This window comes from Scardinius erythrophthalmus (assembly GCF_964197995.2).
Source record: "Scardinius erythrophthalmus genome assembly, chromosome: 18".
Classification (NCBI taxonomy): Eukaryota; Metazoa; Chordata; class Actinopteri; order Cypriniformes; family Leuciscidae; genus Scardinius; species Scardinius erythrophthalmus.
This window is the reverse complement of record NC_138238.1, coordinates 15,702,565-15,728,806: the sequence shown is the minus strand read 5'-3', so window position 1 is coordinate 15,728,806 and position 26,242 is coordinate 15,702,565. Positions and strand designations below refer to the sequence as shown.

The 26,242-nt window shown below is 37.6% G+C and overlaps 2 protein-coding genes across 4 annotated transcripts in view; one reads left to right on the top strand and one right to left on the bottom strand.

The window, feature by feature from the left end:
* Positions 1-26,242, top strand: part of rab18a (RAB18A, member RAS oncogene family) — a 50,531-nt gene that overhangs the window by 19,937 nt on the left and 4,352 nt on the right. The window contains exon 8 of one of the 2 annotated variants that reach the window (XM_081392626.1): positions 5,439-5,771. The exons of the other annotated variant lie outside the window; for it this stretch is intronic. The gene's annotated coding sequence lies outside the window, so the exon portion shown is untranslated. Of the gene's footprint in view, positions 1-5,438; positions 5,772-26,242 lie in introns of those variants that run through there. 2 annotated transcript variants of the gene reach the window in all.
* mkxa (mohawk homeobox a) overlaps positions 6,744-26,242 on the bottom strand; it is a 31,246-nt gene continuing 11,747 nt past the window's right edge. The window contains exons 6-7 of one of the 2 annotated variants that reach the window (XM_081392621.1): positions 9,211-9,244; positions 6,744-8,830 (exon numbers count right to left, since the gene is read on the bottom strand). In XM_081392621.1, the coding sequence (XP_081248747.1) occupies positions 8,638-8,830; positions 9,211-9,244 (227 nt within the window). In that variant the 3' untranslated portion in view covers positions 6,744-8,637. The remainder of the gene's footprint in view (positions 8,831-9,210; positions 9,245-26,242) is intronic. The other variant, XM_081392622.1, reaches the window with a different exon arrangement.

Genomic DNA, 26,242 nt, shown 5'->3' with positions numbered 1-26,242 from the left:
CGGATCTTCTGTCAGATAACATCTCCAAAACGTTAAATACCTTTTGACTAGTAACCAAAAGTCCAAATCATAGTCTCTGCTGCACCAAATTAACTGATATAAATACTAGTGTAGAACATTGCATAGAAACTGTGTCTATTCCTCGTTTAGTGCGATCAAATAATAAATCTACTGCAGGATCTAGGAAAAATCTAATTGTTATTAAAACAGAAAATGTTGCTATTAGTAAACAAAAACAATTTCTAAAGCTAGGTCTTTTAAACATTAGATCACTCACACCTAAGGCAGTTATTGTAAATGAAATAGTCACAGATAATAGCATAGATGTACTTTGCCTTACTGAAACCTGGCTTAAACCAAATGATTATTTCGGTCTAAATGAGTCTACTCCATCAGGATACTCCTATAAGCACGAGCCCCGTCTGATTGGTCGTGGCGGCGGTATTGCAACTATCTATAGAGATATTTTCAATGTTACTCAGAAAACGGGTTATAAGTTTATTTCATTTGAAGTACTTGTACTAAATGTTACGCTCTTAGATGATAGAAAAACATCCCTATTATCTTTAGCCTTGGCTACCGTATATAGACCACCAGGGCCTTACGCTGATTTCCTAAAAGAATTTGCAAATTTTCTCTCAGATCTATTGGTCAATGTCGATAAAATATTAATTGTTGGAGATTTTAACATACACGTAGATAATCAAAATGATACGTTAGGGGCTGCGTTTATAGACTTATTAAACTCCTTTGGGGTTAAGCAAAACGTTACCGGACCGACTCATCGTTTTAATCATACACTCGATTTAATTATATCACATGGAACCGATCCAACCGATATAGATATCATTCCGCAAAGTGATGATGTAACTGACCATTACATGGTAACTTGCATATTACGTACCCCGGTAATATATCATGCTGCGCCGCGTTATCGATTAGGCAGAACAATCCTTCCATCCACCATAGATAATTTTTCAAATTGCTTATCGGATCTGTCTCAGCTGCTGCCTGAACCTAAACAAACAGATGAACTAGACGAACTAACCAGCACTATGAGCACCGTTCTCTCTGGAAAATGGGATATTGTTGCACCTATGAGACTAAAAAAGGTCAGAGAGAAAATTAAAGCACCATGGTACAACAATACTACTCGTGTTCTAAAGAGAGAAACCCGTAATTTAGAGCGTAAATGGAAACAAACTAATTTAGAGGTTTTTAGAATCGCTTGGAAAGACAGTATGTCACGTTATAAAAAGGCCATAAAAGCGGCCTGGGCTGAGCATCTCCGCAAACTAATAGAAAATAACCAAAACAATCCTAGGTTCTTATTTAACACCGTGGCTAGACTAACAAATAAACAAGCGTCACCTGAACAAAATATTCCGTTACAGTTTAGTAGTAATGATTTCATGAATTTTTTCACTGAGAAAATAGAAAACATCAGATCCACAATTGTAAACGTTCAATCTTCAATCGCGCCTTATAATTCAGCCTCGATTATCACCCCGCAAGAACAATTACAGTGCTTTACAACTATAGAACAAAAAGAGTTAAATAAATTTATCATTTCCTCTAAAACAACAACATGTTTATTAGATCCCATACCAACTAAACTATTGAAAGAAGTGTTACCTATAGTGGAAGAGCCTCTCCTCAATATTATTAACTCGTCTTTATCTTTAGGTCATGTTCCAAGAACATTTAAATTGGCAGTTATAAAACCACTAATTAAGAAACCACAATTAGACCCAAATAACCTAGCAAATTATAGACCCATTTCAAATCTTCCTTTTATGTCCAAAATATTAGAAAAAGTTGTGTCTGCCCAACTGGGCTCTTTCTTGCAAGAAAATGACACCTATGAAAAGTTTCAGTCTGGGTTCAGGCCGCATCATAGCACTGAAACTGCGCTCGTTAAAATCACAAATGATTTACTCTTAGCTTCTGACCAAGGCTGTATCTCAATACTAGTTTTACTTGATCTTAGTGCTGCGTTCGATACTATAGATCACACAATACTCTTAGATCGGCTACAAAACTATACCGGTGTTCAAGGACAAGCATTAAGCTGGTTCAGATCATACCTATCTGACCGCTACCATTTTGTCTATTTAAACGGAGAAAAATCGATCATAACTCCAGTAAACTATGGAGTGCCGCAAGGATCTGTGTTAGGCCCTCTATTATTCTCAATATATATGCTGCCACTTGGAAATATTATAAGGAAACATGGAATTAGTTTCCATTGTTATGCTGATGACACTCAACTATATATTTCATCACGGCCGGATGAAAACGCTAAATTATCCAAATTGACAGAGTGTGTTAAAGATATAAAAGATTGGATGACGCACAATTTTCTTTTATTAAATCCAGATAAGACAGAGGTAATACTTATCGGTTCAAAAAACCGCCCACAAAACCTCCTTCAATACAACTTTAACATAGTAGGGTGTCCTGTTACTTTATCCTCTACAGTAAAAGACCTGGGTGTTATATTAGATTGTAACTTGTCTTTTGAAAATCATATTTCATATGTTACAAAAACAGCCTTTTTTCACCTTAGAAATATTGCTAAATTACGTAACATGCTATCTGTTTCTGATGCAGAAAAGCTAGTTCATGCATTCATGACCTCGAGACTAGATTACTGTAATGCTTTATTAGCTGGTTGTCCTGCATCCTCAATAAACAAGCTACAGTTAGTCCAAAATGCCGCCGCTAGAGTTCTTACTAGATCAAGAAAGTTTGACCATATAACACCAATTTTATCATCACTACATTGGTTACCTATAAAGTTCCGTATTAATTACAAGGTATTGCTACTGACTTATAAAGCCCTAAACGGCTTAGCTCCAGTTTATTTAACGGATCTTCTATCGCCCTATAATCCATCGCGCTCTTTAAGATCACTAAATTCGAGGCTTCTGGTCATACCTAGGATATCCAGATCCACCAAAGGAGGGAGAGCATTTTCACATTTAGCACCAAAACTCTGGAATAGCCTTCCTGATACTGTTCGTTGCTCAGATTCGCTCTCCCAGTTTAAAACTAGATTAAAGACGCATCTCTTCAGCCAGGCATTCATATAATATTTTAATCTTACAGTTAAATCCGGTCTCTACTTCATAAACGCCAGAGGAGAACTGGCCCCCGACTGAGCCTGGGTTCTCCCAAGGTTTTTTTTTCTCCATTAGGTCACCTAATGGAGTTTTTCGGTTCCTTGCCACTGTTGCCTTTGGCTTGCTCAGTTGGGGATACTTAATTTGATTAATCGATTCAACAGTGCTATTGATCTGCATTACCAAACGTGGATGTTTTACACCAGAAACATACACTGATGTACTATTTTATTTAATACTGTGAAGCTGCTTTGATACAATCTGTATTGTGAAAAGCGCTATATAAATAAAGTTGACTTGACTTGACTTGACAAGCCGGATGCCACCATATCTTTATGTACATGATATTAATCTTTTACATTGTAATCCTTTTATTTAAAATGTTTGGTTAGTTTTTGTGCTGCCGCGCACGTGTAAGCAGTGTGTATGCACGTTGTGGACCCACCTATAGGCGCACATTACTAACACGCTCTTTAAACAACAACAAAAAAAAAAAATTGCGCAATTGACTTTAGACCAGGTTTTTGTTGGTCAATGCCACAGTCTATTTCAGTTGCCTCAAAATAGCAACGCGCCAACAATGCGCCAGAACACACCTCGTTTTCAGACCAGCACGCCCATGGGCGCACAAATTGGCGCAAATGCATTTGCTATTTAAACAACGTGGTGCAGGACGTGAAAATGATAACTGCGTCGGGCTGAAACTAGCAAAAAACACTTGCCTCGCGCTTGGCGCTGCATTTTAAGGAAGTCTCTTATGCTCATCAAGGCTGTGGTTATTTTATCAAAAATACAGTAAAAACAGTAATATTGTGAAACTGTTCTCCTCATTTGTAAGTCACTTTGGCTAAAACGTCTAAATGGTTAAATGTAAATTATTGCAATTTAAAATAACTGTTTTCTATTTTAATATTTTGTTTAAATTTAATTTATTCCTGTGATGTGATCAGCATCATTACTCCAGTCTTCAGTGTCACATGATCCTTAAGAAATCATTAATATGCTAATTTGCTGCTCAAGAAACATTTCTTATTATTATCAATGTTGAAAACAGTTGTGCTGCTTAATATTTTTGTGAAAACCGTGATATATACCGTAAATACTTTTGTTTTCAGAATTCTTTGATTAATAGAGACAGCAATTAATGAAATACAGTAGAAATAATTTGCAACATAAGAGTATTTAGTCACTTTTGATCAATTTAATGCATCCTTCCTGAATAAAAGTATTAATTCCTTTAATCAAAATCCTACTAACTACAAACTTTGTTTTGAGAATTATTGTTATATTATACTATTTTCATTGTTTTATGTAATAAACATAACAAAGTATGTAATAAATGTAATGTCACATAAACCTAATACATTTATAATCATTATGGGGTTCAAATAGTATCTGACCCAGTGGCTAATCAGGGCTCAGATTCTGGACTATAATGTATCCAGCACATGTCCATACAGGCAATTGATAATTAATGAACCAACCATTTAAGGCAAGGTAACTAATTACTCCAAAATGGGACATGGGTCAAATTTCTTCATCTGTAATGCTTTAATGCACTTTTCCCCGTTCAGATCATTTTGGAAATTCTTTGTGCTCAGGTTGTGTGTGTGTGTGTAGTTTTTGACAGTATGTTGGACCCTGTGTCTGATGAGAAGGGTGGAGAGATGTCTGGAGTGTGTCACACGGCTGGCCAGCCCAGCATCTCAACCTGTTCAGCTAGATAATGGGTGAGATCCACAAAACCTGCTCAAACATTTCAACAAATGGCCTCGATGGAAATTTCTGCTCAGACTGCTGCTCTTTGCCAGTCTGCTTAGAGAGAAACAGGAGAAGAGAGGAGAGACAAGAGTAGGAGAGAGAGAACTGAAGAGGGACAAGGGATTTATTGTAATTTTAGCTCTGATTATTATTATGTTGTTGTTTTTTAATTATTATTTGTTTATTTAATGAGGGACAATCAGTAGTCCCTTGGCAGGTTGATGTTAAAGAAGAAATAAACAAACAAAATTTTAAATACAGACATAAGAATTATCACCTTCACAAGATGATTTTATGATCTGAAAGTATTCCTCCCTATTATATTTTTAATACTATATATTATAACAATACTTCAGTAATGTTTTATATCCTTGTTTGTCTATTAAACATTAACATCTCTCTCTCTCTCTCTCTCTCTCTCTCTCTCTATCTCTCTCTCTCTCTCTCCATCCATCCATCCATCCATCCATCCATCCATCCATCCATCCATCCATCCATCCATCCATCCGGCATGTTTAACCATACTCCACATTATTTTTGAACCTGGCCAAGATGCATGCTACCAATAAACATGTAAGAGGGATACTGGAGAAAGATGAGGAGTAGATGAGCGAGATAAATCAGGACAGAAATTAGAGTCAGGAAATCTTGGTCGCTGTGTGTTGGTTTTTATTCATGTTTCATTCATTGTTTTAAAATTCTTTCTCTTCTGTTGATGTTATTTTTTTAAGTCTTTTCAAACTGTTCATTGGCAGCCGGGTCAGAATTAGTGTGTGGGCACTGTGCGGCCACAAAAACTATTTGAACACTACATTCACACTTTGTATTAAGATGCATGAATGTCTGCATTGTAGTATGTACCATATAAAACAAAACATTGAGCTGAATGGCATTTTCTTTGAATGCAAAATGCAAAACGATTATTAGGTTTCAGATTATACAACAAATTGTATACTTCAGATAGACTTCATGCATCCTTTAAAAATGAGCATGACAACAGCTGCTTGAAAAAGTCATTGCAGATGACACTTGGTTTTGATCATTTGTGTCTAAAGCAATGACATTCCGACTTTTTGTTGACTTAAGTGTCCAAATAGGTTTTGGGATCACTGCATATTTGTTTGTGAGTATATTTGGATAGACGCTGTCGCTGAGCAAACGCAGGAAATAGGCTTTCTGATGCTGTTGTCAGGGTTCATGGATCAACTCTAGAATATGTAAATGAAATGCACATTAATGCTTCAGTTTGGTTCAGAGGCTAAACTTACGATCTGTTTAGCTAAATGCGCAGCTTCATGAATCTTTGCGCTGTACACATGCAGTCAATACCACAGTGAGCACAATGTGGCCATTCCCAACATTTGTTCAGGATTAAACCCTTAAGGAAAGACAAGATCACAGAGAACTCCATTCTCATCATCCATTTCCAGCTCTGTTTGTGCTGTGCGGTGTCTTTGTATTTACTGGGCTGAAACCAGCGTGAAGGCAAACAAGGTCTCTGCCTCTGGCAAAGTTAACAGGACAGCTTTCATAAAGATGCAGAGGGTAAAAAAGAAAAGAGAAGCTTGTCATCTGAACTCAGGTCAAACCGCAGAGACAAATGAGTGAAATTTCATTTGTCTGCCTCAATGCTGTGTGAATTATTCATCGCAAGTTGGCCCTAAAACATTTCTGTTTGAAATGTATTCATTTTAAACTCAAGAAAAACTCATATTTATTCATAAAGTAACTGAGGTTAAAATGCAAATGGATACCCTGTGTTTAAATGTTAGATTAAATTAAATCTTTGATCAGGAAAGATTTTAGAGGTTTGTGCAGAACTACAAACTTTAATGACGAAACGCCAAGCAACATCATATCATCAAAAAAAATGTTTTATTTAATGTTCCGTTGAAGTAAACAAGGTTCCTGGCGTAAAACTGAACATTAAAAGAAAATCAGAGAATAAATGAGATATTATGCATTCCTTCATTGGACAAACATCCAGTCTCTAAAATAATAAAAAGAGAAAGAATATAACTTAACAATAAAAAAATCAGACTATTATTACAAGTTTTTTACAGTCTTTAATCATTTCAAATGTTCTAAAGTGTGCACAAAATAACTTTTTGTCTGTCAGCATCCTTTTGAGCAGAGTGTGCAAGGGGGAAAAAACTGAATCGGTAAAACTCAGGTTGATGCTTTCTCTTCTCTTTATTCACTGCAAAGGCCAAAAATGATTCACGATTAGAGGAACAAATGAAAGGAAAATGAGATTTCAAAAGCAGATCAGATTATACATTTTCCCATTTTGCTTGAAAATGTACTAAAAATATGCTACACTACTCTGTAGAGCAGGAAAACAGGACATGGTCTGTATGAATTCTAGTCTAAGTGGGTGTTTGTGAAAATTATTTTCGGGGGTGGGGGTAGTCAGATAAGTGCATGCAGCTTTTTGAATAAGTTTCTTTGGCCTGTCTCACCACAAGCAGGTGGAGACTTTCCTCAAAAAAAACAAACAAACATAGATAAAGAACATAAGCAAGTGTTACTGCGCTCACTTCAAAAGTGGCATTTTAATTCTCTAAATTGTGTCCTTGGCATCCATAACTCTACTGTAAATAACATTTGCAGTTTCTTTCCATTCAGTCAATGCAAGGCTAACACAACTTGGTTTCACCAAAGGCAAAAATCACTAACAAAAAGAGTAAAAACCGCAGGACAAACATGGAGATTGCAAAAAAAGTTTGAAGGTTCTCTGAATCAGAGATGTGGTAATACTGCTATGGTTTGTGTGGAAGTGTCTCTCGTACTTCTTGTAAACAGCGATTTGTGAGTAATTCTAACCAGCTGAGAGAGAAAGGGGGGTAAAACACGACTGGCCAAATCCTTTACTCCTTCCACTGAAGTACCTTGTTCTGAGCAGAAACGTGTGAAGGCAACACGTTCGGTTTAGCACTGATAATGGATTCATAAATATCCCTTTGGGTCACAGTCCTCGTCTCAAACAGATACAGATGAAACCTTGAAGTCTGGCTCTCTCTTTCTTATTGTGTCTGAGAAATGAGCATAACTGAGTTTATGAGAGGAAGCAGAGGCCGTAAGGAAGATCTAAAGTTTGATGTAGACTGACTGAACTTATCTCTCGACTCACGGCTATTGTTGGCAGGTGACAGTTGAAGTTTTCAATTTTAGAGACAAAACAATGTCGTAGTCACAGCCACATGAGATATTAAGACAAAACATGCAGAAATGGCCTTAGGCTCATGTGCATGTCTTTGTGACTTGTGCTGATTTCATTTTAAGGTCAGCAGCTCTTGTCGGCTGTGAGAAGCAGAGAGAAGAGTGCGCTTCGCACTCCTCCTGTCATTTCAACCGTTTATTTCATTCAGAGAGGACATGAACTGTACATTCTCACTAATCTCTCCTTTGAGATGCATGAAGGCACTTTGGTGCGATACAATACAAATTTCTGATTAATATCAAAATAAGTTAACATTGCAAAAGTGTCTCGTTCAGAAATACTGTCGTACTGACTATTCATCAACACTTATCAAAATAGTTTGTGCGACCCAAAGGAAATGCACAAATTGGTGAACTGAACAAGTGCTGCATTTCAGGGCACTTCATCGTACTCATAATAACAATAAAAACAAACGTACCAAAAAAATGAATTCTGTATCAGTACAACAAAGTAATAAACAATATTCAAAACAACAAGTGAATTCCAAAGGTAGAAGAGCGGGATCTTCTGTGTATGTGTGTGTGTGTATTAGTATTTGTGCAGGATAGGCACTTTAACAGTCTTGATTTCCGCTATGTGTGAGGACTTCTGGATGATGCAGCTGGTGGTGGTGGCGGTGGCCGTGTCCTTGGGCTGAGCCAGGTTAGTTAGGGCCATGGCCGCGTTGATCTCCCTCCAGTATGTCTCGTCTTTCCTCTGTCCCTTCTCCTTCTGCATGCTTCTATTATAATATATATATGTATGTAAGAATGATTCATTTACAGCCAAAGTTTAAAAGTTTAGACACACTCGACTAATGCTGCGTTCATGCCATGTCGTAATTACTGTAATTTCGTGACGGCAACTCGTGACATTCTACTCGGAGCTGTTCCTCGGACTGGGAATTATGCGTTTTTATTGCAACACTATCAACACCTAAATGAATCTGCAGTGGTCAGGTGGTACAAGTAGGAGCTCGGCGAAGAAGTGAACGTTTCTTACATATTGAAATCTCTTAATTACAGTAATTACGACATGGCGTGAACGCACCTTAAAATAATGTGAAGGGCACTTTTTGAATTTTTTTTTTTTCATGTGCATGTCAGTTCCAGTCATACGCACCTGTCAAATTTATTTGATCCATGCTCCACAGTCTCTGTAAATTCAAGCACAGGACAAAGCCAGTGTCAATAACAAAACACTGTATCTTAAAACTGACAGATGTGACAAGCAGGCAAAGGCAGAGTAAGACAGAAAGTAAACATTCGGATTTCGAAGGACTTGTTTATGTGTAGATTTGTGCTACTCTTGTGAATGGAGAGAGATGCTTCACTGACTGAGACTGTAGAGGCTTGTTTCCATTTACTCTGTGAATGGTGGAATCTTCCATATCCAGATGCTTGGCACAATAATAATGTGCTATTTGTTAAATGCAGAGGTCAGCAACACACTTAAGGCTAATTACTTAATGGTAATCACCAGTTCCTCTACCACACGCACAAGGGTTTATACTGGCAAATTATACATTTATGTATTTAACCAAAAACATATCTAACTGACTTATTCTTTACATTATGTTTGTGAATATAAAAATGAAATAATTGGCTTTTATATGATCACAGACGAAAACCACAATATTATATGGAAAATATTTATGATATACTTTTAGTTGCCTGTTTTTTATGTTTTTCTCTGACATTTTCAACACTTTTGTTTCTGCCACGAAAAAAAAAAAGAATACATTTATATCGCAATTCTGACTTTATTTCTCTTAGCTCCAATTTTAAATCTTGCAATTTTAAGTTAACATCTCACCATTGTTACCGTTTTTCCAAGAATTGTATGTTGATATCTCGCAATTTGGACTTTTTCATAATTGTGAGTTTATAACACACAATCACTTTATTTCTTGCAATTCCTAGTTTACATTTTGCATTTCTCACTTTTTCTCTGAATTGCAAGTTTATATAATTTTCAAGGGCGCATCAGAAATGCATATTTTGTTCAAGAAAAATGTGGTACATTTCATTACATACAACTTGGGTTAATACATTCATATTAATGCATGAAATCACATTTACAAAATGAATATTTCATCCACTAAATGTATTTTGTGATCCATTCTGACACTTTGTCCACAAAATTAATCGTATGCAACCAAGTGATTTAGTTAAATATGATTTATTTTTTATATAATATTGAATGTTGAATTGATTTAATAAGGCTGTAAGTCTTGACTTGCAAGTACAAACTGCGTAAATAATAAGTGTAGTAATGAAGTACTTTACTCCTCTAGACACATGCATGTCTTTCCCCCCCCCCCTCTTAATGTGCTCACCTAACCCTGCAATCTTGTAAAAGATATGTTACTGGACATGACAGTTATGGTTTAACATGTCTCACACTTTCATCTAGGATGAGTTTTACAGGCGCTGAATTCTCTAAATCCAGATCCAGCGTTTGGTTTTGAGTTAAACCTCATGCCTTTAGTCCGGATGTCTCGGTTCTCTCCCCTGAGGCAGCGCTTCTTATTCGTTCACCTCATCCCATCCCAAACCTTGAGCTCACACACACCCCTTGGATCCGGAACGGACATTGGAGTGCTGCCCGGACACCTGCAGGGCCAAACAGCACCTAATCATCCCCAACGGCTCGTCTGAGCCGGTGTTCAACTTGTTTTTCCTCAAAAACCATTCACATGTGCGCTGAATGGCAACTGGGTGTTGAGGAATGGCCAGCAGCGGGCCAGTACTGCCCGAGGCTGGCGTGAGGCTGATTGGGAAATATCCTGTTGTGCTCAGCGTGTTCAGTAATAGTTTTACACGGCTGAGAATGAGCGTGTTAGTCAGAATAACAGTGCGCTTCCCCTCTCGATACTCACAGATGTGTTTGGGGTTCAATTAACCGAACTGGAGTGTGTGATTGCGAAACACGTGATTGCGGAACGATTAGAGATCCTCCGCCGGGAAATCTTGCCTTAATTCATCCAGTCTGAGTTAGATTTCTGTCAATATCTTCCTGAATTTTCCCATAATGTTCTTGTCACAAAATGTAATGTCTTTCATATTCTTTGAATGTAAATCTGTGTCATCAGGTTCACTCAGCTGATGTCTTGTCAGGCACATGTTGTCCTCGTATCAGTTTTCTCTTTCTATATCTTTCTGTATTTACAGGATATGGTTGTTGTGGTTGTCTGTTCTAGATAAGCTCTTGCTCTCTGAGGGTCTTTGATTTGATGCACTTGATACAAACAACAAATCTAGATCTGTTTTTTGTCAAACGCAGGTATTCAGTCCGTAGCTACACATGCCATTAAACCTTGAAATTATTACACAGTTTTTCCCCCAGTATTTCAGCTCTTCCAAGTTTGCTCTTTTCTCAGTCTCGTAACTGTCTCTTCTGTCTTGGACAAGTTCATTTATCAATGTTGTAATGATAAATACAAACAATACAGACTGCATAGAAACTGCTACTGTGAAAATTCAGGTTTGGTTTCCTAAAAATACCAGTTGCAGGACTGAATATGAATTTGATTTGGACACCATTCAGATAGTGTGATAGAGTTGCTGTTTTTGTCTGACATTATTACCGCAGTGACAGTAGCTCAGTTTACGCTCTTGGCAGTTGTACGATTGGTTTCTATTGACGACCACTAGCCTAACAAATAAAGACAACCTTCTCCCATTCCTCACTCCTAAATCATGGTTGGTAATGGTATCGAATCTTCTAAATAACACGAATCTCCTGATGATCAGGAATAGAGGAAATGAAGGAGAGGGAAGAAAAGATGTGAAGCCACTAGAATATAAAAGATAGAATCAGTAGAAAAAAGAAATGGCAGTTATATCATTATAGAAATACACCATGTATGTTATACAGATCTTATATGATGAATGTTTTTAATTTCTGAATTAGAATTCAGTTACATATTTTTTTTGTAATCAAACATGACTAGGTGGTGTAACTGTCAGGAGGTTTTAATAAGGACAAAAATGTTGTGAAAGTCACCATGAAATCAGAGAAAGCTGCAGGTTGGAGTAATGGGTGTGCCAAAACTAACCCCTACCCCACATCCTTACAGTCAGCTTTCACAACCAATTGTGAAGACCTTTTAGGCAGGCCCATTACTCCGACCTGCAGATACCCACACTTGTATTTTATGGAATATTTAAGTCTTTATTATAAACGATTAATCTGTAAACATTTTTTTAAATGCATGTACCCTTGTAACCTTTAAACGAAATAACTTCTCCCTCTACTAAGGCATCTCTTTTCTGATGATGTGTTTACTTGCATAAGGACGGGAAAACCTGCCACTCACATGAGATAACGGCAATAGCAAACCACAAAGATCTCAATCAATTCCAGATGGACAAAATTAAATCCCGCCCTATATTTTTCTTCTTTGTGAAGCCGATTTACTCGAATAAACATTACAATAGGTAAGAAAACATTATCACAACATTGACTAAAGCTGAAACCCTTGAAAAAATTGCTTGCTCAACATTTAAATAGTCTGGTTCAGTGTTCACAGTAAGCTGATCATGCAGCACGTTCTCAGAGTTCCTCTGAAACCCTCCACTTCCCCCAGCTCCACCTGTCTAAATCTGCTACATGATTTATGTATGTCTACTTTTGCAGCAGCAGCATATCTTACATGTTTACTGCAGCATGTCTGTGTATATATTGGCAGTAGCAAGTCCATACTTCCTCTGCAGCAGCAACGTGTGTATCAGCTCCACCAAGACCAATACAACTATAACCTGGCTCTCATTTCCAATTTTGATACAAATGTTTTTCTATTAATCTATTAGTCTACCTTTACATTGCTTTAATGCGTTACTATTTTAACATGTCATATTCCGGTCCCGTGCAGAATGAATCCAGCATTTATATGTAGATATCACTTCCGAAACTTTACGAAATGAAATTGGTCGTCGGTCTTCTAGCAGCATGAAAAAAAAAGTTTTTTTTCAATGGATTATACAGTTTAGGCTCGAAAGCAAGCCATGAACACTCCCTTTACAATCACCAAATGCTGTCCATTCATCGCAATCTCACAAAGTTCCGTTATAATCATTATAATTATAATCCGTTATAAACTCTTACTTGCATTGTGTCGACACTTTGCTAATGAGAGGTTTCGCAAGCCTGCGTAACTCAGCACTGACTCTGATTAAAAACTCTGCCGTTTTTGAACGGTGGATTCTGACTGACTTAAACACTTCTGGTTGGCCATTGCGTTTAAGAGGTCAACACAACTCTGTGATTGGCTACATTGCTCGCCGTTGCAAAAACACTTTGTAAATAGATACATTTGACGTTCTCCAGAGAGCAAACACAAATATGCACTAGAGCGTTTGATAAATCTGTTTCACCAAATCAGTATAACAGTATCAACAGAGGGCGCTCTTGCTTGCATTTGAGGGTTCTTAGCGCATTCTAGCACCCCTGTAGAACCGGGCCTGTTAAGGGGGCTTGTCTGCATGCAACATCAAGCGACCTTCTTTAGAGAGCAGACTGTGACTCCACTCTCTCCCCAAGGAAAACACTCAGCTGAAAATTGGATGCGGACCTACTGCAATTTCCAAATGCTGCTGCCTAAAACATCTAAAACTCAGATTTTTTAAAAACAATGCCAATGCCAAAAAAATTATAAATTCTCTATAAATCAAACTGTGCTAGTTATTACTATTTTTCTGGTGTTTTTTTTTATTATCCTTTTTGCAGCGTTTGCTACTGAACGAAATTCTGACATGGCTCTGAGTCTGTTAGCTGTGAGTCGGGGGACTTGTATGATGCTCAATAAAACTGCTGCTAAAGAGGCCTGATGGGTTAAAAATCCCCAGTACACTTACCATCACCACAGGGAACTGGAAGAGAAAGAAAGAAGTGCTACAAATAAGACTTTTATATCTCTGCCAGGTCCAGATAGATCAGACCCGCAAACACCTGCCACAGATGTATGGGCTTTGTTCACTACTCACTGCTGCACAAACCAACACACACACACATAGCATTACATAATACACATATTACACACTGATGAACAAGAAATATAAAAATGCTTAAAGTGATAGTTCACCCAAAAATAAAAATTCTGCTCAACTATGACAACTCGCCGAATAGTTTAAAAATGTTAATGAATATGACAATATTAATAAATTTAGGATTGGTAGAGCAAGTATGGGCTTGTCACTGCCAATAGATTGGGAGACACGCTGCCATAAGATATTCTGCTGCTGCATGAATAGGCATTAGGCCTACATAAATCCTGTTTAAACCTAGACAGGTGGAGTTGGGGGAAGTGGAGGGTTTCTCTGAAAACATCCTGCAGGGTCAGCTTACACTGAACCAGACAATTTAAATGTTGAACAAGTAAGCTCATTGCTGCAGGATCAGCAGAGCAAATTAGCTTGTGCCATGTAGTAATGATAATGCTTGCTGATTGCATGTAAGGACTTATTCAGCCTGTCTCCTCTAGAGTTTCATGACTGAACTAGATATTTATTTACTCATCCTCATGTCATTTTAAACCTTGTTTGACTGACTTTCCTGTATGGAACAAAAAAGAAGTGTGTTTATATTGTTTTTATCCATATAATGAAAGTCATTGTGGTTAAAAACCACATTGGACCTCTTTTTTTTTTTTTTTTTTTTTTTTTTCCAAAATGTCTACTTTTGTGTTGCACCGAGGAAAGAAAGTCATACATGTGGCCTTCTCATTGTCTAACACAGAGAACACATTGATCTTTTTGTCCCTGGATTGCAAAGGTTTGCCAGAAGAACAAAACTTGAAATCAATGGTAGCTTTTGAATCGTTCATATTTACAGATATGGTATGAAAACTCTATAGGGATGGCTGAATGGACATTGGCGGCGTGGGCGATTGTGTAAACTATTACAGAATGGTCTGTTTCTGTGCAAACTCTCAATGAGCGATCACAACTGAGACAGAATGGCATCATGGTTGGCATGTCAAAGCAGACTGGGGCTGGAATTATACCTCCATCCATCCGTTCATTTGTTCTTTTGATCGTCCATCTATCAGCTGTTTGAAGAGAATTGACAAATGGAATCTGGGCAAGATGTCATAGCTTTTTGGCTTAGGAGCCACGCAGATGAGAATGGAAAATACGTCAGTGTCACTCTGGTGACTGAGTGTGGCACGTACTGCTTTAAAGCCATTGAGACACATCCCGGCATGTAGAACAAAGAAAGGCGGTTATGAATTCAATAAGGTAACTTGCTAAAATTAGTGAACATCAGAAAATGGCTGGCGAGGAATTTGTCACATTTGGAGAAATCAGAAAAGTCTGCTCTGTTTTCTCAAACCCATGACCATACTCCCTGCCTGTTTTTACTGATTTATAAAATAGCAGTCACATCTTTCACAGCCTTTAAAATAAAGGAGAGGAAAATTGGTTCTGCCCAAAGCAGACAGACATCATCAGTTCTTGGTGTCTCATTTTTACAGCGGGCGTCCAATGTGTGCATGAGAAAAATGAACGTTGTTCTTTAATAATGTCATAGAAGGCCTGTGAATGATGTTAAGATGAAGCTGGCGTGTGTTGTCTTAGCTCTGCCAGCTCTTCCCTCACTAGCTGTCCGGGATGGCAGTAATCAACATCCATGCCATCCCTCTGTCTCGCTCTCTCTTTTGAGCGTGTCTCTTCTGGTCACTCTCTAGATAAATCCATCTCAAACAGTCTGAGTTTGTCTTTTGGTTTGCTTCCATTTTTCTGACTGTTTCCTGTGATCATCATTTCTGTTCTGTTTCTCTCTTCAACTCGTCTCTGACGTTCACAGGTTTTTTTTTTTAAGCCTAATGTCTTGGTTCTTGTTTTCCCATTGCCTTCCCAGATCATACTTTTGGTTGAGGTTTCTTTCTCTGTAATGACCGTCTTTAAACAGCAGCCCCATTACTGACTCCGTTCTTCCATTCTCTCCATTCCATTCACGTTTATCAGTAATCGCTGCACTATAAATATCCATGATTTCTGGGTCAGGGTGGTTGGAAGAGGCATGAGGCCCAACAGAAGAGTGAAGAATGATAGTGATTCTTTGCACATGACATGTTCTCGTAATATTTAAAAACTCTCCCTAGTGAAAAACACAACAGTCTGGACACACTGTTGGACTTCCTTTTCTCTGAGCCTTTGAATCACAGCACATTAATCTGTGATGGATCAAACTGAGTTGAGGGTGCTGACATGTTCTGGGCTGTGAATTTGACTGGTGGGCAGAAAGAACAACCAAACAGTGGCAATACTGTATGGGGGTAAACAGGGTGAGAGAGAGACAGACAGAAAAGCATATTTCAGCATCATGGACACGGCCACTCATAAACCGTTAAAGCTCATCCTAAGACAGATTTTATTTCATACTTTTAGGATTTCTTTGGGTCTGCACAGCAGATGACAAACAATAACGGTCTGATCACGGCCAAAATAAAGCAGCTGCCACCAATGGCACTTGCAGCTTCAGCATCGGTGTGTGAAATGTGTTAAATCTTGCCCTCATTTTGTATTTACCAGTCAGAACAAACACTAATCACCACAACAAAAACTCTACCAGCCAAATAACAGAACAGTCTGTACCAGGGTCACAAATTAACTAGGTTATGGGGAAAAATGCAACAGAAATTGACAAATGTTTCAAATGGGGGTCAAAATTACCCCGTAGTCAACTAATCTGTTGTTTTATTGTGTTATGTAACATTATATTTAATAATATGCTACTTTAGGCCTATGTAGTGATGGGTTATAGGCAGGGGTGCACTTGACTGGTGCGCATGCATGGTAAAAAATAAACCATGCACAGCAGAAAACGTGGAGGGAAGTGCTTTTGAGTTCCAACATTTTTGGGGACAGGGACAAGTTTACTTACTCTGTTTAGATGGCAATTATGATGATAAAAGTGTTCATTAATTATTAGGGGTGCAACGGATCACAGTTGATCCGTGATCCGTACGGACCAGTCCCCGCGGATTAAATGCTAAGTTTAACCATCATAGTGTGAAAGTTTATCGTTTGGACGTGTTTTACCTTCCCAATTTACACATTCAAATGATTTTAAACATGGAAGAAGAGGCGAAAATCAGGACTTGCACGCTGTTGTCTGTGCGCACATCCTCACGCACGCAGAGAGAGAGAGAGTTTCAGACCGCGTTTGAACACTGAATTGATTCCTCTTTCGCGTTTACTTGTTTGCGTTACTTGTACTACTGTCTCCTGTCAGAGTTGTGATTGTGTTTTTCAAAGTTGACTAATTACGTTTTTCAAAGAGAGAGTCTGTCTGTCAATAGAAAAATTACAGTTAATTCTAGGGGTGCACGATATATCGGCCGCCGATATAATATGGGCCGATATGGTCATTTTTTTTACACATCGGTATCGTTCCGATGTCAAAATAGGGCCGATGTGAACAGGCCGATATTTGACGTGTGAAGTTGAAGATGAAGTTGACGATGCTGACTCGCGATCTTAGCAGTAGTGAACGAGGCTGAGAGAAATACACATTTCATACAGATGACATAAGCAGAGAACAGTCTGTTTTCTTTCGTTTTGAATTGTTCTGTTTAAAAATAGATGTTTCAAGCTTTCTATGTCTCAGGTCTGTGAGGCAGGTAGGTTTCGGTTCATTTGAGACGCGCTTCAGTTCAGGCGCCGTCGCCTCCATGTCCTGATTAAATATTTTCTAATATTTACTTCTTATTTATTTTTGATGAAACATTGATCAAAATGAAGAAACAATTAATACAAAACGAAATTAAATTTAAAGGCAGGCTTTGTGCTTTCTGTTTGAGGTCTCTGTGAAAGTTTTAAAGCGGTCTTTAGTGCCGCGTTCAGACGTGCGTAACAGAGAACTGTCCCGTCAGTAACATTGTTAACGCAGTTATGTTTTTTCCCTCTTCATGACACATTTTTGATTGATCGTTTTTTGACTCGTAGATATTTGAATATATTGCTTGATATTTGATACCTGTTCGAATTAGATTTTTCTCAAAAGTGACAGCATGTGTGATTTGTGGATTACTGATAAGCGCGAGTGGAGAAACAGGCGTTTATTTATTAATTCTCAGTGTTGAGAAACGTAGCCTTCATGTGTTACGGTATTGTGTTAATAATAACTAAAGTAGCCTACCTAATTATGTTACATATTTATTTTGTATGAAAACTAGCGCGTTCGTTACTTATGGATTAAAAAGTAGGCTATTGTATCAGTGCTGCGTGAGCTCTCCCTCACAAACACGGATGCGCGCACACAGAGAGAGAAGACAATTGTAAAATGAAAAATTGACGGGCTAAGTTTAAATTTTGTTCTTGCTTGTTTTTTTTTCTATCAAAATGTCAGAAAGCATTTTGTATCATCCATCCGTGTTTTTAAAATTCGTTAAATGACGGACATTTTACTGTTAACACAGCCCATATGTCGGATTCGTCTTATAGCCTACTTGTTATTATTTTTAGAATAAGTGATTCGTTATGCTATTATTGGACTCCTGTCTATTCATTGTCAACTGTTTTCTATAAATATGTTTGTATTGGCTAACATTTATTCAGCTAATGCGTGTCCTGTTTAAAATGCGCAGTGTTCAAACGCAAAGACAGCACGTCACAAATATAAGCCCTTTTCCCTGTGGTATTTAGTATCATATTTGGATATTGGAATAATAAATTAAGTAGCCTATCTTAATTGTACACAATGTTCCTGTTTTTTTTTTTTTTTTTTTTTTTTTCTAAGGGTTTCTTAATTTTAGACAAGTTGACTAGCACACATTATATGCAATGCAATATAATGCATGTGTGTCGTATGTGTGACATATTTTGCATACAGGTAAAGGTGCCCAATATCAGTAATTTCTAAAGTAAAAAAAAAAAGTGTTTTGGAAAATAGCTCTTTATTTGATAATCATTAAAATTTGTTTTCTAGAGATATCGACATCGGTAAATATCGGTATCGGCCATAACAGCAATATTAATATCGGTTATCGGTATCGGCCACAATTTTCACATCGGTGCATCCCTAGTTAATTCAGTGTTTGTGTAATTATATCTTGTACATTTGTTTTATAGCTACTTTTCACATTAAAACAACAGATTAATTGTAGTATTTAACATGGCGATACACCTTAAAATCAATTCCAGGGGGGAAATATTTAAGCCCTTAAAGGGAATATGTTAACCAAAAATTAAAAATCTGTCATCGTTCTGTCATCATCACACTCGTGTCGTTCCAAACTGGTATGACATTCTTTCTTCTGTGGAACATGAAAGAAGATTTTGAGAAATGTCTCAGTGTGTCTTTGTCCATACGATGAAGTCAATGGTAAACAATTTTTATTTTATTTTTTTTGAAAAAATGTTTCTTTTTGGGAACTATCCCTTAACAACAGTTTATTTCTGACACTGGTCTGTACATGATCAAGGAAACGCTCTAGAAAAGAGTTTTGTTGGCAGGTATATTTCATCATCTCTCAGAGGAATCCAGTCTTGACCATTAACAAGAGGTCATCCATTGGCTTCCTGTTCTGGACACGGACGTGTGGATCTGCTATTTGCTAATGGCTGGACGATTGATTCCGATCTCTCACCCTATCAGTCCCTATAAAAGTTGCACAAACAGACTTCAAACACGCCAGCGAGAGAACATAGCACACCACTGAGGTATTACAGACGGTATCTGCATCCTGACGTATTTCAGGAAGAGAGACAGAGGGACGAAGAGAAGGAGAGAGAGACGGGCTCATGCTGAAAGCATTTGCCTAAAGTATTATCAGACGTAGATAAGGCTCCATCTAGAACGCATCACAAACCTTTTTCAGCTCCAATAAAATCCAGTTTCGCTTCAGCTTTAGTGTCATTCCAAAATGGAAAAACAATTAAAAGCAAGCAACTTTGGAATCATTGCAAATGATTTTGCCAAATGGAAAATCTTGTTTTGATCTCGTATTACATGTTTCTTTTGCAAGTTAATTCTGCCCAGAGATGACAACAGAATTGCTTTCAACCGCAACCTCAGGGAAAAAACAGTGAGTGTAATATAACAATGTTTGAAAGTGTTTTCTGAACTAAATAATGATTGCAGACTTGATCCAGAAAATACATAGTGAAATGAATTGCTATGATGTTCCTTCAACTTCAAGGTTTGCTCACACGCACATTCTCTCTCTTTATCATGTGCTCTTTGATTCTCCGATTTCTATTTTCATCTGTTAAGCTATTCTTGTGAAACTGCCTCTTTTTGTTTTCCCCCTTCACACAAAACTTTACTTTCCAAGTTAGACAAAAACACACAGGCCCCGCCGTACTCTTTCTGATGCTCTGAGTCTTAGATTTTATAGCCATTAGGTTCTCCACACTCATCTAATAGTCTCCCATTCATTCACTGTTTCTTTCCTCCTGTCTGCTATCTATTCTCACATGAAAGCTGCCAGAGCAGTGTGTGTCTGTTTACACCTCTCCTCCGTACAGTCATCGCAATTCACATACACTCACTTTTCAAGTGTGGCTATTTGCAATTCATCACGATATATTGCTCTTGAGCTTCAGCAACAGTTTATACACAGAGTGGTGCCGAGAGACTAAGAATTCAGTTTTTGGGGAAAGTTTTGAACTTAATCAAATAAGTTACAAATGGCTCCAAAAAAGATGGACCAAAACACATCCAACAGTGTCTGGATACACGCAGAATATTGTAATAAAATGATACATGTATTAATGCTACAAAGAGGATGCTTTACTTGCTTTTCAAGACTCATAAACCTACTGAGAATACTAATAAAAACATTAATTAAAAGGTTTTTATATTTAACTTGTTTATAATCTTTATAATGATTATTTATCATAATTATTCATTATACTGTAAAAATTGAAATAAATAACTATTAAATGTAAAGCCATGAAAATACTATTCCAAAAGCTAGTGGTTCTCTTAGTATTGTGAGTCTCTCTCTATTTGTGGATATCCATTTGAGTTGTACATTTTCTCATTATTGTGCATTATTCAGTTTTCCCCCTCTCATTTGCATCCCTCATTTCCAGCACATCTCTCCTTTCTTCCTCTCCTTCTACCTTCGTCTTTCTTTTCTCCACCTTTCACTTCTCTCAACATTCTCTCCTCTCATTCTCTGGTGATGGATGATGAGATCCCATCCTGACAACTGCAACCCAGAGTCTGAAGCGAATCTTGAAATGACCTCAACACACCTGTCTGAAAGTTTCTAGTATGCCTGTAAGAGCTTGAGTCGCTGCTTCAGGTGTGTGTAATTGGGGCTGGAGCTGAACTCTAGCAGGGGTTGTTTATTCTGCTTCTGCATATTACATGCAAAACGGTTTTAAACAGCATTTTGGCAATTATTTTATAATTATCATTAATGCAGCTCATTATATTATATTATAATCCATCCCTTGTCCAATGTAAGGGTTGTGGCCTTGTGGGGATGCTGGATAATTTATTTTTATTTGAAATAGTGACCAGTTACAGGGCCTAAAATATATAATTTACCTTATAAATTCAAATGTATTTCAACTTACAGTTTTAATGTTGATTTAAAAAAGGCCATGGGAATGTTATCCCAGACAGCAACAAAGTGTCGGCCCAGATCCGGCCCACATCTGGTACACGTGGAATTCATTGCGTATGTATGAGAATGTGTTATATATTTACTACTAAAATAACTCAATCTAATGGTGAAGTCTAATATTACAGTATTGAAGTTAGAGATGAAATAAAGATGTTTTCTGCCGTTTGAGATGTGCACAGTAGAGCTGGATCAGTCATTGTCCTGCTGCTCTGTGGTCAGCAATCGTAAATCCCACAGTTCAGCATGTACTCTTTAAATGACACATCCCTGCCAGGCTGTTTCTCTAAATTACACATCCCTCCCCCAGCACTGTATGTCTCTGTCAAACAAAGCTAAAATATGTTAGCCAAAGCCTGTCGTGCTTTGAGAGTCTGATACCATTAAAAAGTTTGAAGGTCTCTCTTACTCTGTGTTTTTATGTAGCCTACTGTATGTGGTTGGATGTGTAGTACAACTGCAAAAACAGCAATAAAAGTGTGCTGCATGTTTCCAGCTGTACACACACACGTGGCTGTCAATCATCAGATGAACAGCAGGCCCTGCACAATAATAATGCCTGAATTTACGTGCTCCCACTCTGTTGCATGTTTAGGGTGAATTGCTCACCTACTGTGCCTCTGAATGCAGTGAGGCTGGCCTGAAATGTGCTCTGATGTTTGTAAGTTGGAGAGGTTGTACTTTTCTTGGACAATGACTTTTAAAGTATTTTCTTTTGGTGGCTTTAGTCCAATGAGTTTGCAGGACTCTTATAAGTGACTGGCACCTATGAGCCCCGGTGGCCTTGTCAAGCCTCTCTGTTTTCATTTAACATATTTCTGCCTCCTGTCTCGGTTTAATGTCCACTGACCTTGAAAAAGAAGGTCTTTTCATGTCGTAAAACACAGGTGACATTTTTGGTTCTGTGAAGAAATATTTCCCACAGAGCACAGCTGACACACTAAAGCACAGCAAAAAGACTGATTGGAAAAAGAGAACCATAAAATTTTTGGACTTTTTTACTCTTATTACAGATCACAAAAATATAAAGAATTTCTCCTTTTTATATTTCTGGGCATTGGAGGAGAATGCTTAACAATATAAAAACTGAACTTTATCATATCACCACCATAGCGTCGACTCCCATATCCAGCTTTAAATAAATGGCAAAAGGACTGGTCCACACTGCAGTTTATTCTGAACAAAAACCCCATACTTGTACGCAGTATGATGGAAGCGTCTGACTGACTTGTAAATCAATCAATCACTTTTTTTATGTGGCTTTTTTTTTTTTTAAGGGTTTAGGAAACATTTGGCGGAACTTTTCTGCTATATATTTATAGAAGTACATTTAGTTAAATTGCTCAAACACAACTATAATCATCTAATTTAGAAGAAATCCTCATAAATATCCTCAATACAACACACCATTAAACAATTTGGGGTCTATAAGATATTTGAATGTTTTTGAAATAAGTCTCTTATGCTCACCAGGGCTTTTTTTTTTTTTTTTTGAAAATAAAGTAAAAATCATACTTTTGTGAAATATTATTACAATTTAAAATAACTGCTTCCTATTTTAAAATGTAATTCATTTATGTGATGGAAAAGCTGAATTTTCAGCAGCCTTTACTCCAGGCTTCAGTGTCACAAGATCCTTCAGAAAATCATTCTAATATGCCGAATTTAGTGCACAAGAAACATTCCTCATTAGTATCAATGCTGAAAACAGTTGTGCTGCTTACATTTTTTGGTGGAAACCATGGTACATTTTTTTTCCAGGATTCTTTGATGAACAGAAAGTTCAAAAGAACAGCATTTATTCACTTTAATTAATTTAATGTATCCTTGCTGAATAAAAGTATTACTTTCTTTAAAAAAAAAACTTATTGACCCCAAAATTGTAATATAGGTAGCATTTCAAAAACCCTCAGTCAGATTTAAATATTGAAATATATATCACTTTCATCTCATTCATTTGTTTACTGAAGCATATCATATATTCATAAACCCCTCAACTGACACATAAGTTACAATAACTGGATCACAAGGACCCTGTTGAAAGCAAAATGAGGACAAATAACATCGCTCTAGAGTAAACGGTGCTCTTTCTTTGTGGCTCATGAGATTCCTGCACAACCAGCCCCTGATGCAACCTGTGAAAATACAGCTAAAGCGCTAGACAACGTTCTGAGAAATATTTTCCTGCATGCTCTCACTTTACTGCGAGCTCTCATCTGCTCTGAGAGAGCGGCATATTGATCTATATCATACAGGACGGCCCTAAACCCAATACCACGCATGCAGGGAAAACACGGAGTGAGATTCCTGCCATTAAATATCCCATTAAAGTGCAATTTGACATAAAATCCCTGGCATGCACCCTGGAATTCTCTCGCTTCTTGTTTTCAATGAAACTCCCATCAGGGTTCCTGTTGCGCTTTATTTCGTATTTTTCTTACACAATGGCCTCTTTAGTTTTCCATCAGAGGGTTTGAGGCTTAGCTGGCCCGACAGCTCCTTTGCCACGTCTGATCTCTGAAACTTCAAGTGAGGAGTGATAGAAAGGAGGAGAGAGAGCTCCTTTAGATCCAATTTGTTCCATTAAGCTACATTTAACCGGTGGATTCTGAGATGCCACTTTGGTTTAAAGACGTCTGGGCTAAAACATTAGCAGCTTGGCTAACACAGTGTAGAGACAGACAGACAGACATCTGGTTTAAAAAAAGAAAACAGAGCGTAGTTCTAAAATTTCAACCTTATGCCATATTAATCTGAAACTTGAGGAATGTTTTGTATGAAGATATTCTGGAACGCAGAAAGAACAAAAATGGAAGGAAAGTGAATAGCAGAGAATAAAAGAGAGAAACCTTAGGAGGAAATGATGCAAACCCCTTTTCTCCAGTAATAAGATTGAATGGCAAATTCAATATCAGTTTAATTCAGCGTTTATTGCTGTATTTCATTCTGATTGATCCCTTATTCGCTGTTGCACAATTGTTGCTGTGTATGATCCTGTGCGTCTAAACCTTTCTTCTGGCATATACTCGCACGCAAAATGACAAACAGACCATCTACCTGACGAAGCCATCAGAGTCCTTAGCCAGGAAATGGTATTTACCATGAAAGCCTCATAAATATCCATTAAGAGTATAACTGCGTTTAGGAAAGAACTGATTAAAGATGAAATAAACAACAAAACACACTAAAGCTCTTTCTCATTGTCTCTCTCAGCAGGTGTCTACACAAGCAACCTCGACTTCACATAGCGCACAGGGAGTTTAAGCGTTGGTCCAAAAGGTAGTTAGCAACAGCTTTTGGGTTTGAAGAGAATTCCAGCATTTTGTTCCTCAGCTCCGAGATAATGCAAACCATGTTTGTCAGTAAGAAATGGCAAAATAAAATGAGAAACAAAGTAAAACAAAGACTGCACGGCGAGATCCGAGAGGCTTGATGTGAACAACAATATGTAAGCGAAGAAGTGAGGAGCAAACAATGTTATCAGTTATGAATCCTGTCTGGACAAAGACGCAGTGTCCTGACCTGAAGAAACCCAGCGGTTCCTTATCGAGGAGAAGAGAGCGAACACATGCGCTCGCAGGCCTTAGTCGTCGACACAGTATCTCACATAAATTCCTACGAATGATCAATAGGGGCTGACATTCTTCCAGATGATGATGAACAGGGCTTAAATAATTGCCAGAACTCTCCTGAAGCATATTTGTCATTTTGGATTGTCCAAAAGATTTGTGATAACATCACAAACACCTGGAGGACTTGAACAGCACATGGGAGCAAACACAGCCGACTGTGAGACTGCAGACGCTCTGACGTGATACGTCGAACCAACGTTGACCTCAAACAGACGAGTTAGAGAGTCCTAAACTATGGTGGAGCTTGCCTTTTTTTGTTAAATGAGAAAGCCTGGGTTAGGTGAAAGCTCTAGAAAGCGAATGAAGCCATTATCAAGCAGCGGCAAAGAGGAAATTGACACAAAATGGCAATTTATTTACTTACTTATTATATGCTGTTTATTTTCCAAATACTCTCACTAAATAATACAAGTACGCTACCATACAAAAATTTGGGGTCGGTAAGATTGTTTAATGTTTTGGAAAGAAGTCTCTTAAGCTCACCAATGCTGCATTTATTTGATCCAAAAAAATAATAATGGTTTCTCTTTATATAGTCTATATTTTAAAATATAATTTATTTTTGTTGTGGCAAAGCTGAATTTTCAGAATCATTACATTTCTTATTATAATCAATGTTGAAAACAGCTGTGCTGCTTAATATTTTTGTCCCCTAACCCTAAACCTACTCCTAAAACTATACCCTCATGAACGCTGTTTTGATCAGAGACTTCTCATTTCTTTGCAGTTGTTGACATGAACTCAAAACTTTGTTGAATTTGTGTGTAATACTGAAAAAAGAATGAGAAAGAGAGCATGAAGATGGAGGAGAGAGAATAACTGTCACAATGATTAAAGAAGTAATGATAGTTAATGGGCTGAAGACTAAACCAGTATGAGCTAAGTTTACTCTACAGTACGTTCTACTTCATTGCAAGTTCAAATCTAAACTTGCATG